At 35.8% G+C, this 14,529-nt stretch overlaps 1 protein-coding gene across 4 annotated transcripts in view; it reads right to left on the reverse strand.

Moving 5' to 3' along the window:
- Window positions 1–1,156: 1,156 nt before the first annotated feature.
- ITGAV (integrin subunit alpha V) overlaps window positions 1,157–14,529 on the reverse strand; it is an 86,130-nt gene continuing 72,757 nt past the window's right edge. For 2 of the 4 annotated variants that reach the window (XM_057747263.1, XM_057747260.1), the window contains exons 24-30: window positions 14,126–14,231; window positions 13,381–13,539; window positions 12,312–12,425; window positions 6,105–6,218; window positions 5,896–6,003; window positions 5,208–5,330; window positions 1,157–4,953 (exon numbers count right to left, since the gene is read on the reverse strand). In XM_057747263.1, the coding sequence (XP_057603246.1) occupies window positions 4,858–4,953; window positions 5,208–5,330; window positions 5,896–6,003; window positions 6,105–6,218; window positions 12,312–12,425; window positions 13,381–13,539; window positions 14,126–14,231 (820 nt within the window). In that variant the 3' untranslated portion in view covers window positions 1,157–4,857. The remainder of the gene's footprint in view (window positions 4,954–5,207; window positions 5,331–5,895; window positions 6,004–6,104; window positions 6,219–12,311; window positions 12,426–13,380; window positions 13,540–14,125; window positions 14,232–14,529) is intronic. The other 2 variants (XR_009055238.1, XM_057747261.1) reach the window with 2 other exon arrangements.

Consider the following 14,529-nt stretch of genomic DNA (forward strand, 5'->3'; position numbering starts at 1 on the left):
TTAAAGTCATGCCTGCTAAATTGTTTGGGGGTCTCTTTCTGTTGACTATTTGTTCTCAAAGCCATGGATCACATTTTCCTCTCTTCCCATTTACACACACATGACCTTATGAATGATACACTGCAGTCTTCAGGTTGTGTTACCTGCCCCTGAAAGTAACTGCCTTCATAAGCAGACAATGAAATTTCAGGTGGATCACCTGAAACTTGTGGAAACTTGGTTTCATGCTGTGTTAGGGTGGGACACTTTGGTTTTGCCCTTTGTCCTAGGGTGAATCAATCAATCTTGGGATGTAGTATTTATTCCCAAGAAATAGATCTTCTGGGGTTTCAATGGAAAGACTGGGGTGTTTCCAAGGCCCTGTCACTGGGTAAAACCTGAATTACAGTCTCTTGATTCTCCTGCATTGGAAGTAGATGGAATAACTGCTCAGCTCTTTCAAACTTCCATCTGAACGGATGATTGAACCTGGTGTACCCCCCAAAAAAATAAATAAATTAATTAAAAAAAAAAAAAAAACAAAAAAAAAAAACAAAAAAAACTTCCATCTGTTGTTTTCCTTTTGGGCTCTCACTACAGCAGAGTCAGAGTCAGAGTCAGTCAAGGCTTTGAGGGCAAAATCTTCCCCCTACCCACAGTGTGGCTCCTCCCTTTCCCCCCTCAATTTCTAGCCATGATGGCAGTCCCATCTTTCTAGGAAATGAGAGGGCACTTTTCCACTTGCATTCCATCCACACAACAGAGAGTAACCTCAGGGGAAAGTATGGTTCCCTTCATTGAGTCAAATTCCCTCCAGTTTCTGCCTGCTTTTAGCATCTGCAGTGTCTTCAAAAGTTTCTTTTCTGCTTCCTATTCATCCTTCCATTCACTGTTATCTGATACAAGCTTTTAGCTGATACTTTGCCATAATTGAAACTGGAAGCCCCTTTAAAATTTTAAATGTCTATGATTCTACGATTTGTAATGGGTGTATTTTATCATTAGGTTCCTTTTCCTCTGTTTGCAACATCTTTTTTCAAAAAACTAACACTTTTAAGAATTTGGACTTTCAAAGAAGTGTGTCACCTCTTTGAGGTCATCCTTTTAGTGCATTACTGCTGGCTCAGGTGATTAAAGAACAAAACAAAACAACATAACAGAAGCAAAATATAAAGTCTTTGCACATAAATGGCACCATATGCTCAAGTTTATTGAACAGACACAAGTTACACAGTGGAAACTAATAAGCAGAACACTGTACCAGTTTTCACTAACTCAAATCAAGTTAGCAAATGACAAATTTTAGAAGACATTCATTTTATGTCTCACCCAATGTGGGTGATCACAGAGAGCTAAATAAAGAAAATTACTTTCTATGTTACTTAGGTAGGAAATTAATTGATATACACAGCTTTCAAGTTACTTTAAGATATTACAAAGTGTTTCAAAACTAGTAGGAAACAGTTCACGTCCAGCCTGAAATAAAGTGTAAAATGGACCTTTTAGGGGTAAATAACTTCATTCGTATATCCATCTCAGAATCACCCCTTCCTGCTAACAAAAATATTAATAAATCTCCGTTTAGATTAGGTTTACTAAATTAATAATGACTTTGAAATATCTAGGTTTGGTTACATTGTTATATTGCACTTGAGAAGAATGACAACAAAAATCAGATTCAGTACCTCTCCCAAGAAGTTCATTATGTATCAGAAATTACAATGAAATACAAGCATATATGCGTGCTACATGTCCATAGGTTCACTGTTCAAACTAGCCTACCAACAAGTTAAAAGAAATACTCTCCAAAGCACTGAGTATTAAGTTATTTCATTCACCATTTTGGATCCTATGTTCGATTTTCAAATTTTATATTTTTTTCTTATTAATCAAACTATCACATATATAAGCTACCCAAGAGCATTAACACAGTGACTGAGATAAAACAGTCATACACAAGTATTCCAAGTATGACTTATTCTTTGCCAAGCTCAACACTACCTTCTGCAACACAGGAACATCAATCAGCTTACAATTCTTTGCCTTATAAAAAACCAGCTGATCTATTATATTCTATACTTTTGCCACATAAATCTCTCTTAGGGTCATGATTCACTATGAAAAATCTTTCACATCCTCTTAAGGAAGCCAGTATAGTCTCTAATACTTGAATTTTCTCTTTATGTAAAGTACTAATGAGAATTTACTACGACTATGTAGTTTCATAACAGGTAGAACTGTGGCAGTAATATTTTGATTAATTGTTTTACAATTCAGTATTAAGAACTTAATTAGAATTACAATAATCACTAATTACAAGAAAAAGGTAAACGGAAGAAAAGGAAAGAGCGTCCCTCACACAAATGTTTCTCAAAATATCAACTCTGAAATAAATGCCTATATAAGAAATCAACAGCAGTATCAATATTTCTTACCAATATCAAATGTTTTAAATATTCTCAACCCCAACCATACGTGTTTTCTTAAAGTGAATCATATTATAAGAATTTTACACTCAAAATGGCTTTCAATTCTCCATACACCACAAACACAGCAGTGATTATTTTTTGACATTTTAACCAAAACATTCACATGCTAGTTTAGGGTAAGAAGAATCCCAAATTTTCCCAAACATTTTCCTCAAAGATTAGGTTTTTAAATTATACTCCTACCATACTTTTGTACAGATATAAATCTTCATTTTTCTTAAAGAAAATACTATTGCTTTAAACTACATTTCATAAGAGCAATTTAAAACATCATGTTAATTTCCATGACAACACTCTTCAATCTCCTCCCCTCTAATGGTCTCCCAACTGAGCTATTTTGGCTCCTCCTTCAATCTCTGATAAAAGATTATACCTTGAGATAAGAGGCCATAAAAGGAATAGATTGTGCAAAAGCAAATAGTAACATTTTTTTGAAAGAGTGACTTTCTATCCAACAGACACTTTCAGGAATGACTGCTATTAGGTGGGAAAACAGGTAAGGTGAACATTACTCTAGACCAACTTAGTGACTATCTGGTGGCAGGCCCTAGGATAAAAATACTTTTTTCTTAAAAAAACTTTAAATTTATTGGTAATAAAAATACTTATTGCATATGACTAAGATTTTTTGAGCTACTAATAAAATCTATATTACAACACCTATTAATTTTGAACATCACTAAAGCTAGCTATAGGGTCTTGTCAATGTTTTAACTTGTTTAACTCATCTACATATGCCTCTATTTTATGAATATATTCTAGCTTAGGCACTTATGTAGGGAGTTATAACACAAAGACATGGCAAGATAAATTTCAATTTTTTTAAAAACATAGAAAAATATTCAATTATTTAAGGGAAATATTCATCATTGCCTAATGAAGACAGTAGTTAAAAAACTACTGAATCTCAGTTTCTAATGCACAACATGATGTAACTGCAAAAAAATAGGTATAATGAATAGCTATCCCCAGGCCTGGAGGAACTGTGAATAATTCATATCTTCCTCTAGAAGATTCATCACCCTACGGACTTATAAAACTACAACTTGCCACCTGTGCAGCTTTTATTTAAAAATCCTAGAAAAGTAATTTATATTAATAAACCTAAGAAAGTTTAAAAAGGTTTCCAATAACTTGAATTGCTTATAAAATAACCTCTAAGAAGTCATTTTGATAGCCGAGACTGGTTTTTACATGTTACACCTGGCTTCAACTGAGGTCATCTCCATGGGAGTAGCATCACGCTAACTGCTAGAAGTAAACCAGTGAGCTGCTTTAAGAATTGCAATTCCAAGGATTTCTTGCAGGGTAGGGAGGTTGAGTGCAGGTTCCTGTAAGCTGTAAAGATTCCTCATTGATCTTGACACATTCTCAGTAACAGTCTTGGAAATGTAAGGAAAAATACACATATAGGAGGAAAATAAATTAATTCCAGCTAAAAACTCTTGCTCTAATCTAAGAACAAACTACTAATAAGCAACTCTGTCTAAGAACTACAAACGCAGTCTTTTAATTTAAATGCCTTTTTTTTTTTTTGTATTGTATATAGCCAGACTAATGCAATGGAATAAATGTACTCTGGAAACGATTTCCAACTCCATATGGCTTCAAGCATCATGACGTTTAGCAGAAATTCAACGACTACACTAAAAGAGGCATTTTTGCTTCTAAAACTAATTTTTAGTATAAGTTGACTTAATGGATTTGAAATAGAACTTAAACTTAACACAAAATAAAATGTAATCAAATGGATTATGGATAAAAATATAAATAAAAACTCAATAGCATGTACTCAATTTTCATATTAAAACAAAACTGGACCTTTGCTATTACAGAAAAGAGTTTTGATGGGATCATGCTTTTTTCTTTTTTTTAAAGTTCTACCATATAGGTAATATTAAAATCCAAGTTTATGCAATTATAAAGTTAGCTTGAAAACTCAACTGTAGTGTAATGTGTATTAACATTAAGTATCTGCACAAAAGACATGGATCCTAAGGTCCAAATTTGGATTGCTTTAAAACAACAAAAACAACAACAAACAAAATCCAACATACAAAATCAGAGACAATAATTGTAGGAGGTACTATTTTAGATAAAGTGGTAACTCAGGTACTACCTGTTTTATGTACACTGAAGAAGATCTATCACTTGAAATCTTATTAATTAAATACTTAAAAATACGAGTCAGTGGATGTGTATGAAATGTATGTCTGAACTTAGTTATGATGAAAAGGTTGATAAACATTGCTCTCACTTTGTGGTTAATGCCAATGGGCAGCATCAGCAGTACCGTCTTGGAATTTTATTCCTCATGAAGGAAATTTTAAAATCTATAATGAAGCTGGTACTTCTAATGGGACAGGATGTAGCGTAACTTAAAAATCACTTAAGTTTCTGAGTTTCCTTCACCATTTTCATGAGGCTGAAGCTGTTCCCTTTCCTGTTCTTCTTGAGGTGGCCGGACACGTTTAAAGAAGCCCATCTGTCAGTTGGAAAAAAAACTAACATTACTGCCACATCAATAAGAATATTGAAAGTATTCTGAGTGACCATATTATGACCAAGAAAATTTAAGTGGCACTTACTTCCATTTTTCTTCCTTCAAATGATAAGGAGTGCTCATTTTACATCATCAATAAAGGTCCCTTTCTTTTTTCCCCTCCCCTCTTTTTCTCCCTCCCTTCTCCTTTTCTTCTGCTTTCCCTCCCTCCCTCTCTTCCTAAGTCCATCACTTACCCTGTACATTACAAATACCAAAACAGCCAGTAACAACAATCCTGCTAGAACTGCTAAAATGATCACCCACACAGGTACAGGCATGGGTGCTGGCTGAATGCCCCAGGTGACATCAGTGGTAACCTATTGGGGGAAAAAAGTTCTTGAGTTTTAAAAACAGTTCACTGAATCAATTCAACAAATATATGAACGTCTACTATATTTTATGTCTATGTTACTCACATTATTTTCTTTTCTAGTATGTGATAATTTATGATTACACATTTGGTATCAACAGCATACACACACACACTCAACTCTCAGCAGGTTAACCTCTGACTGCCTTTGAAGTGACTTTTAAATAATCCAACCCAGTTTATGTGTTGGTCCCATTTTAATCCTCAAATTAAAGATTTATAAAATGCCCTCACTTACTGCAGTTAATTTCTAACTTTCTAAAGAAATTTCCAAAATTTTCCCCCATGAAATTTAGCAATGCTAAGTATCTTACATATGGTAAGATGCTAAAGTAAAAGGTCTACCTTTAATAATTCTGGGATGGGGGAGTAAAACAGTAATATTAAACTAGGTTATAATCCATTCAAATAAATTACCAAAATAATTAACTGCCATTATTTAAAATAAAATAAAAATATCTGTGGTATGGAACTGAGTGCATTTATCCCATTTCCCCAAATGAACGACTTACCAATGTGGAGTTGAAAATGTCCTCAATTGGAAGGTTCTTATAAGGAAACTCTATGACATTAAATGAAGCCGACGACTTCAGAGAATATGAATGATTCTGGTTTTCCTTCTAGATGGGAATAACATTAAAATTATTTTCAGATGTCAGCCCTTTTTTATTTCTTCAAAAAAAATGGGTAAGTTTGCTGAATGCCACATCTGCCCGCTTACATTCATAAAGGTCTCGGTCCACAGCAGAGACTTTACGTATAGGATTGCACTCTTTCCTCTGTCTAGTCGTCCCACCTGGCAGACAACCTTCAAGCATTCAGCAATTCCACAACCCTGCCAAAAAATCACTTATTTAAAAGAAAAGATCATTCTATCATCTCTTCAACGTATGAAAATTAGACATTTGACTAATTTTATGTGAAGGCTAAAGAGATGATCTAGATTTTTCTGCCTTACAACAATAATGTTCAAAATGAACAGGCTAATAGTTAAATCTATGAATGCTTCCTGTTATGAAGGGGTTGGTTTTAATGTGATTTGTTATGGAAGGACAAGCTCTATAATATTAAAATATTTATTTTTACAGCTAGAACTCAATATTCTTTAGGCAAAGCCAGGGCATGGTGATTTTAGTAAGACACGAAAATCAGATCACAATATGCCTATGGAAAAGAAAAAGAAACGGAGTGAATCTTTAATAATTATTCCATGTCAGACCTGTGGAAATCAAGCGGCATGTCAACGGTCTTTGCCATATTCAAGTGTTTTTATCAGTAACTTGAAGGCAGACAGTCAAAAGTAATAAATATCCACCACCTTCTACGTTCTGGTCAAACTGCATTAGCCATGTCATTTGCATACACCTCAGAACAGTGCTATGCAGTAAGAGACACCTCCAGCTGATGACTAGGAACAGACGCAAACTTCCTTGATCTGATAAAGGGCATCTATCAAAAGCCCACAGCTAATATCATACTTACTGGTGAAAGAATGAATGCTTTGCCCCTAAGATGAGGTACTAGACAACAATGCCCACTCATGACACTTCTATCCTACATTGTTCAGAAGGTTCTAGCCAGTGTAATTAAGCAAGAAAAAAAAATAAACGGTATCCAGATCGGAAAGAAAAGTAAAGCTACCTCTATTCAAAGCTGATAGAATCTTACTTACAGAAAACTTTAAAGAATCCACAATAAAACTATTAAAGCTAATAAATGAGTACAGCAAAGGTATAGAATACAAGATCAGTATACAAATATGAATTGTTTTTCTATATACTAGCAATGAAAAATATGAAAATGAAATTTTTAAAAAATTGTTTTAAATAGCATTCAAAAAGAATAAAATATGTAACCAAGGAAGTATAAGACTTGTGCACTGAAAACTACAAAATATCTTTAAAAGAAATTGAAGAAGACCTAAAGAAACAGAAGACAGCTCATGTTCAAGCACTGAAAGACTTAACATTAAGATGGCAATACTCCCAAAGGGATAGATCCAATAAAACTGCTATCAAAATTCCAGCTACTGTTTTTGTAGAAATGGACAAGCTAATCTAAAATTCATATGTAATTGTCAGGAACCCCAACTAGCCAAAACAATCTTGAAAAAGAAGAAAACTTAGGAGGGCTCACACATCCCCAATTTCAAAACTTACTGCAGAATGACAATAATAAAAAAAATTCGGTACTAGCATTAGGATACATTAGGATCAATGGAATGGAACTGGGAATCCAGAAATAAACCCATACATTCACAGTCAATTTACTTTCAACAAGGGAGCCGAGACTATTTATTTATTTATTTATTTATTTTTTTTTATCAACAAGAACATTAACTTTTATGAAGCATTTACTATGTAGCAGGCACCACACTAGACACTTTTCAGGTATTATTATTGTAGCTCATTCTCTCAACAAAACTGAACTGCATACTGGTGTTATCTCTATTTACAGATGAGGAAACTGAGGCACAGAGAAGCCAGGCAATCAGTCCCAGGTGGCAGAGCTAGTAAGTGGTGAGGCCAGGGCTAAAATCAAAAGCCTTGTAGTTCTGAGTCCATAACTACCTCACTCTTAGCCCTGGACTGGATCTCCTAAGTTTGCATTTCTTCCAGGCAGGGCTGGTACGTATATCTTTTTTTTTTTTTTTATTATTATTATTTTATTTTTTTTTTGGGGGGGTACACCAGGTTCAATCAACTGTTTTTATACACATATCCCCGTATTCCCTCCCTTCCTTGACGCCCCCCCCTCGATTCCCCCCCACCCTCCCTGCCCCAGTCCTCTAAGGCATCTTCCATCCTCGAGTTGGACTCCCTTTGTTATACAACAACTTCCCACTGACTATTTTACAGTTGGTAGTATATATATGTCTGTACTACTCTCCCGCTTCTTCTCAGTTTCCCCTTCACCCCCCGCCCCCTCCCATACCTCGAGTTCTCCAGTCCATTCCCTGTATCTGCTTCCCTGTTCTTGTCACTGAGTTCATCAGTACCATTTTTAGATTCCGTATATGTGAGTTAGCATACAATATTTGTCTTTCTCTTTCTGACTTACTTCACTCTGTATGACAGATTGTAGTTCTATCCACCTCATTACATATATCTCCATCTCATCCCTTTTTATAGCTGAGTAATATTCCATTGTATATATATGCCACATCTTCTGTATCCATTCATTTGTTGATGGGCATTTAGGTTGCTTCCATGTCCTGAGCCGAGACTATTTAAAGGGAAGAGATAGGTCTTTCCAAAGAATGATGCAGGAAGAACTGGAAAACCACATGCAAAAGAATGAATCTGGGCCTCAACTTCACACCACATACAAAAATTAACTATATGGATCAGAAATATAAAGGTAAGAGCTAAAAGTATAAAACTTAGAACACCAGGAACTTCCCTGGTGGTCCAGTGGTTAAGACTTCATGCTCCCAATGCAGCGGGCTCAGGTTTGATTCCTAGTCAGGGAACTAGATCCCGCATGCACGCCACAACTAAGTGCTCACATGCCACAACTAAAGATCCCGCATGCCACAACAAAGATCCTACACGTGGCAATGAAGATCCTGCATGTCACAACTAAGACCTGGTACAGCCAAATGAATGAATGAATGAATATTAAAATAATAAGAATAAGAATAAAAATAAAATAAAACTTAAAAACCCAGAAAACTCAGGTGTAAATCTCCATGACTTTGGGTTAGACAATGGTTTTTAAAATATGACAGTAAAAATATAAGCAACACAAGAAGAAATAGACTTGAGAAAAGAAATTTGGACTTCAAATTTAAAAACTTTTTTGCATCAAAGGATACTATCAAGAAAGTAAAAAAGACAACTTACAGAATGAGAGAAAATATGTGCAGTAACAGCTCTGATAAGGGTAGTATCCAGCATATATGAAGAACTCTTTATGACTCAATAACGAAAGGCAAACAACCCAATTTAAATATGTGCAAAGAGTTTGAATAGAGATTTCTTGAAAGAAGATACACAAACGAAAAGATGCTCAGCATCATTAGCATTAGGGAAATCCAAATAGAACTACAATGAGATATTACTTCACTCTGAAAAGGATGACTATCAAAAAATATACATATTTTTTAAAGGCAATAGCAAGTGATGGCAAAGATGTGGAGAAACTGGGACCCTCATACACTGCTGGTTGCGAATGTAAAATGGTGCAACCACTTTGGAAAACAGCCTGGCAGTTCTTCAAAAGTTAAAACAGACCCAGCAATTAGACTCCTAGATTTATTCCCAAAAGAATGAAAATATATGTTTACACAGAAACTTGTGCATGAATGTTTACAGTGGCACTATTCAAAATAGACGAAATGTGGAAACAACTCAAATATTCATCAACTGATGAATAAACAAAATGTGGCATTATCCACAGAATGGAATACTACTCAACCACAAAAATGACTGAAGTACTAACACATGCTACAGCACGATGAACCTTAAAAACATTAGGTTAAGTCAAAGATGCCAAACACAAAAAGCCACATTTTTGTAGGATTTCATTTCTATGAAATGTCCAAAACAGACAAATCCTCAGAGACAAAAGGCAGATTAGTGGTCTCCAGGGACTAGTGGTAGTGGAGAACGCGCAGTGGCTGCTCAGTGCACAACGTTTCTCTTCGAAGTGATGAAAATGTTTTGGAATTAGATAATACACAGTGCTGTGACTGTTCTAAAAATTACTAAATTGTGTACCTTAAAATGGGTAAAATGGCGAATTTTATGCAAGTTTTGTCTCAGATTTTTTAAAAATGTGATTCTATAGGAGGATAGAAAGTACAGAATCAAAAGTGGGATGAAGGCAGAGAAGAACTTCTATTTCACATGGGTTGGTCAGGGAAGTCCGGTTGTAATCTGCCATTTAAGGACACCAGAAGGAGATGGGGAAGCCAGGGGCTATCTGCATTCCAGGCAGATGGGAGAGCAAATGTTCTAAGCCAGGAGGTAGAAAATGTGGGGCTTGGCGCTGTCTGCTCAATGAAAAGCAAGGTGGTCAAAATGGGAGGAGCAGAGTAAGAAGAGAAAATGCAGGCAGCAAGGCAGAAGGGCCTGGAACCTCTTGGGCGTGAAGGCTTTGCAGGCTCTGGGTTTCTCTCTGAGTTAGATGGGAGGACACTGGAGTGACATGCCTGACCTACTTTTAACAGGATCATTACGGCTTCCACGTGGCAAACAGACTGTTATGGGGATAAGAGCAGAAACATGGAGTTCAACTGGAGGTTTGGCAATAGTTCAAGTGAGAGAGGAAGGTGCTCTGGGTTAGGCTGTGGCAGTGGTGGAAAGGGCAAGACGGGGCCCCATTCTGGGTGTTTTGAAAGTAGGTAATGATAGAATTTGCTAAAATATGTAGGACATGAAGTTTGAGAGAAAAAGAAGAGTCAAGCATGATGCCCAGGTTCTGCACAGAGAACAGAGTTGATATTTACTAAAATGTGGAACACCATAGAAAGATCAGAGTTGGGAAAACTCAAGGGTATGTTATTAGAATTAAGTTTAAAATTCCTGTTAAATATTTAAGAGGAGGGACTTCCTAGGTGGCACAGTAGTTAAGAATCCACCTGACAGTGAAGGGGACATGGGTTCGATCCCTGCTCCAGGAAGATCCCACACACCGTGGAACAACAAAGTTCATGTATCATAATTGTTGAGCTTGCGCTCTAGAGCCCGTGAGCCACAACTACGGAGCCTGTGCGCTGCAACTACTGAAGCCTGCACACCTAGAGCCTGTGCTCCACAACAAGAGAAGCCACCGCAATGAGGAGCCCATGCACCACAATGAAGAGTAGCCCCTGCTCGCTGCAACTAGAGAATGCCCACGTGCAGCAACAAAGACCCAATGCAGCCAATAAATAAATGAATATATTTAAAAAAAAATAGTTAAGAGGAGTTCCAGTAGGTAGTTGGATAATGGAGTCTGGAGTTCAATGCAGAGGATCGGGTTGGAAATATAAATCAAAGTCATCTATACAGAAATGGTACTTAGCCATGAGAACGATAAGATCATCTCATGTGACACTGTCAGAACCTTCTACAATGACAGAAATCATCACCGTGGAGACACCTGCATGTCCTAAAGTGCTAGCCACTAGCCACATGTGGCTACTGAACACTCGCAAAGTGGCTGGTGTCTATGACGCTGGACTGCACAGATCTAATGAACGACTGTAGGTGGAGCAGACAAGAAATCTGAGATCTGAGCCCTGGAATACTCTCTAGAGCTTAAAGGTCTGGAAACGGAGATTAAGAAGAAGCAGTCAGTTGTGGTAGGTGGACCAAGAGAGTAGTGTCTCAGAAGTGAAAGAGGAGTGCTTCACAAAGGAGGAAGTGATTAATTGTGCCAAAAAGTCACCGTGCAGTTGAGCTGAATGAGAACTATGAAGAAGCATGGCATTTGGAGATATGAAAGTAACTGGTGATTGCTAATGATCACAAACACTATACCAGGTTCTCTGCTAGCTGATGGTTTGCAGATCTGTTAAATTTTAAACACTTAAGTGACAAACCTCTCTGTAACGTTATAGTCATTAGATAGGTTGACTCAACAAAAGCTGATCGTAATGCTAATTATTTTTGTGGAGGCCTTCTGGCTTTTTCTGTAATATTGAACAGAAACTTCAAAGACTAGAGTGAGACCAAGAAAGAGGTCAGTTAAAGGAGTACAGTCAGAAAAAGAGGTCAGAACATAAAATATTTTTATTTGCAATCTGCAAAGATAGATCATTTGAAGAAAATGTGGTGTTAATTCGATTAGGAACAAGGAAAGTAAGAGGACTGAACGGTATAAAAATATATGGAGTTCTTTCCAGCACAGCTGTTGTTATTTTTGAAATGTTCTTTGGCATCAGTTCTATAATCACATACTTTAAAATACTTAAAGTGCTTGTTGCTGAAATGGCACTTACTAAAGTGTGAACATCTCCTTCACTGAGGGTGAGATCCCGCTTAGTGATGAGATGGTTCCGGTCACCTTGCCCACCAACTGTGTCATTCTTTTCAGTTGTTTGTGAATTTGAGATCTAGGATTACATTAATAAACTGGTGGTAAACAACAATGGAAAATATTTTGCATTGACATTTTGGCAAAAATTGTTATACGTGACTAAAATATAGTGACTAAAAATTTAGTATGACAGAAAATTGACCACTTAATATATGGCTAAAACTAAGCAAAGAAAATAAAGATTAGAAACCTTAATATGTGGAAAAAAATTACCTCTGCCTAGCCATTATTTTTCTCCCCTTGCACAGCTAGAAGGGAAACTGATAAAGTACACAGAAACAACTTGAAACTTTATAGTGTACATTTGTGATGTGTGTCAATCATGAGTATACATTTTTTTTTTGCTTTGTTTTCTTAACTTTCCTCACTCTAAATTGTGCAACAGCTTCTTATCCAAATATATGTGCTAGGATTTTCAATGATATTCAAAAGCATATAGAATTTCATAAAATGACATTTTTCTAAGTCAAGTCAAAAGAGCCAAGAGTAAAATGTTTTATCTTATCACAGAGACAAAAATTTCAACATCCAAACACCTTTTACACATATTGTGTGAATAAACCACTATGTGATGAAACCAAAGTCAAACTGGGTCACTTAAGAGTATCTTCAGATGGGAATTCCCTGGAGGTCCAGTGGTTAGGACTCCGTGCTTTCACTGCTGAGAGTGTGGGTTCAATCCCTGGTAAGGGAGTAAGATCCCACAAGCCGCGCATTGTGGCCAAAAAGAAAGAATATCTCCGGAGGCTCACTAACACTATGTAAAAAAAGTGGTTCACTAGGACTTCACAGAATTCACCCTCACTCACTACACAAATAAACAATTTAATCTACAGTGTACTGATTATGAACTAAAATATTTTCACAGATTTATTATTAAAACAATTGTTTTATTTCATGCATTTCTTTTATAGATTTAGAAAGAAAAGCAATAGAATATCATAATAAACAGTTGCTATTAAGCACATTACCTTAATTCTCAAAGGGTTGATCTCCATATCTGAAGTGCAGTTCATTGGCCCATCAATATCATATTGAAGGATGTACAACAGAGTGTTATTGTTATATTTGTAAGGCCACTGAAGATTAAGCATTGCCTTGCTGAATGAACTTGGACCGTTGTTTCTCAGCTAATGAAGAGAAGAAAATGTAAATACTTTGGGCAAAAATCTATTGTTTAATCCTTCCCCTACATCAACTTTAGGAATCATTAAGCGACAGGATTTGAATAACAGCAGAGTTTCCATAGTTACTCTAATATTACAACATGATCATGATTATGCAAAAGAATCAAACTCAACATCTGCCTCTGCGTAGGGCAGTATAAGTCAGGATGAATGTATAAACAAAAAAGGAAAATATGAAAAAGTTACTGATAAGTGGCATAAAAAATTTTCTTCCTACACAAGCAAAATTTCACTCAATGACCTATTCCTTTTATTTAAGTAGAACTAATGAGTTTTATTTATTATTATTTTTTTACTAATTGGTTTTAAACAACAGTTTGTACAAACAGCTTTCTTTTATCACTGGAAGCTACTTGTCTAATAAAAATGAATTTAAGAATAGGCAAAAAAATTCAAAGAAATCTCTGGTACATACTTAAACTATTCAGAGTTTACATAAAAGTTAAACTTGTTTTTTAAAAGCAGCCTATCTGTTCCTCTTTTTGTTGGCTTTCTATCAGGTTATCAGTTAAATCCAACAACTGCAAACCTCATAGATGTGCTGAACAACTGGCCCAACGTCTTCTTCAGTTTCAGGATTCTCTTTGTGCTCCCAATTTGGAATTGGAAGAAAGATATGATCAGGGCTTGAGACTCTAAACAATGACCAAAGAAAGCCTACCATGAATATCAAAATGATACGGTCAGTTCATTTTCAAAAGTACCTAGTATCCAAATGAATAAACTCAGAATTAATTAAAAAAAAAAAACAAACCACCATACATTTAAAAGACAAAACAAAACCAAAACTATATGTGTATTGTACATGCACAGCTGGACATACAAACTACTCTTTACTGAATCTAATGTAACAGGTGAATTGATACCAGGTGAACTTTTGCATAAAAGTTAAATAAATTTATTTTGTGCCGCTTCTGCCATGTCTGGTTTATT

Source organism: Hippopotamus amphibius, chromosome 8, assembly GCF_030028045.1.
Source record: "Hippopotamus amphibius kiboko isolate mHipAmp2 chromosome 8, mHipAmp2.hap2, whole genome shotgun sequence".
Taxonomy (NCBI): domain Eukaryota; kingdom Metazoa; phylum Chordata; class Mammalia; order Artiodactyla; family Hippopotamidae; genus Hippopotamus; species Hippopotamus amphibius.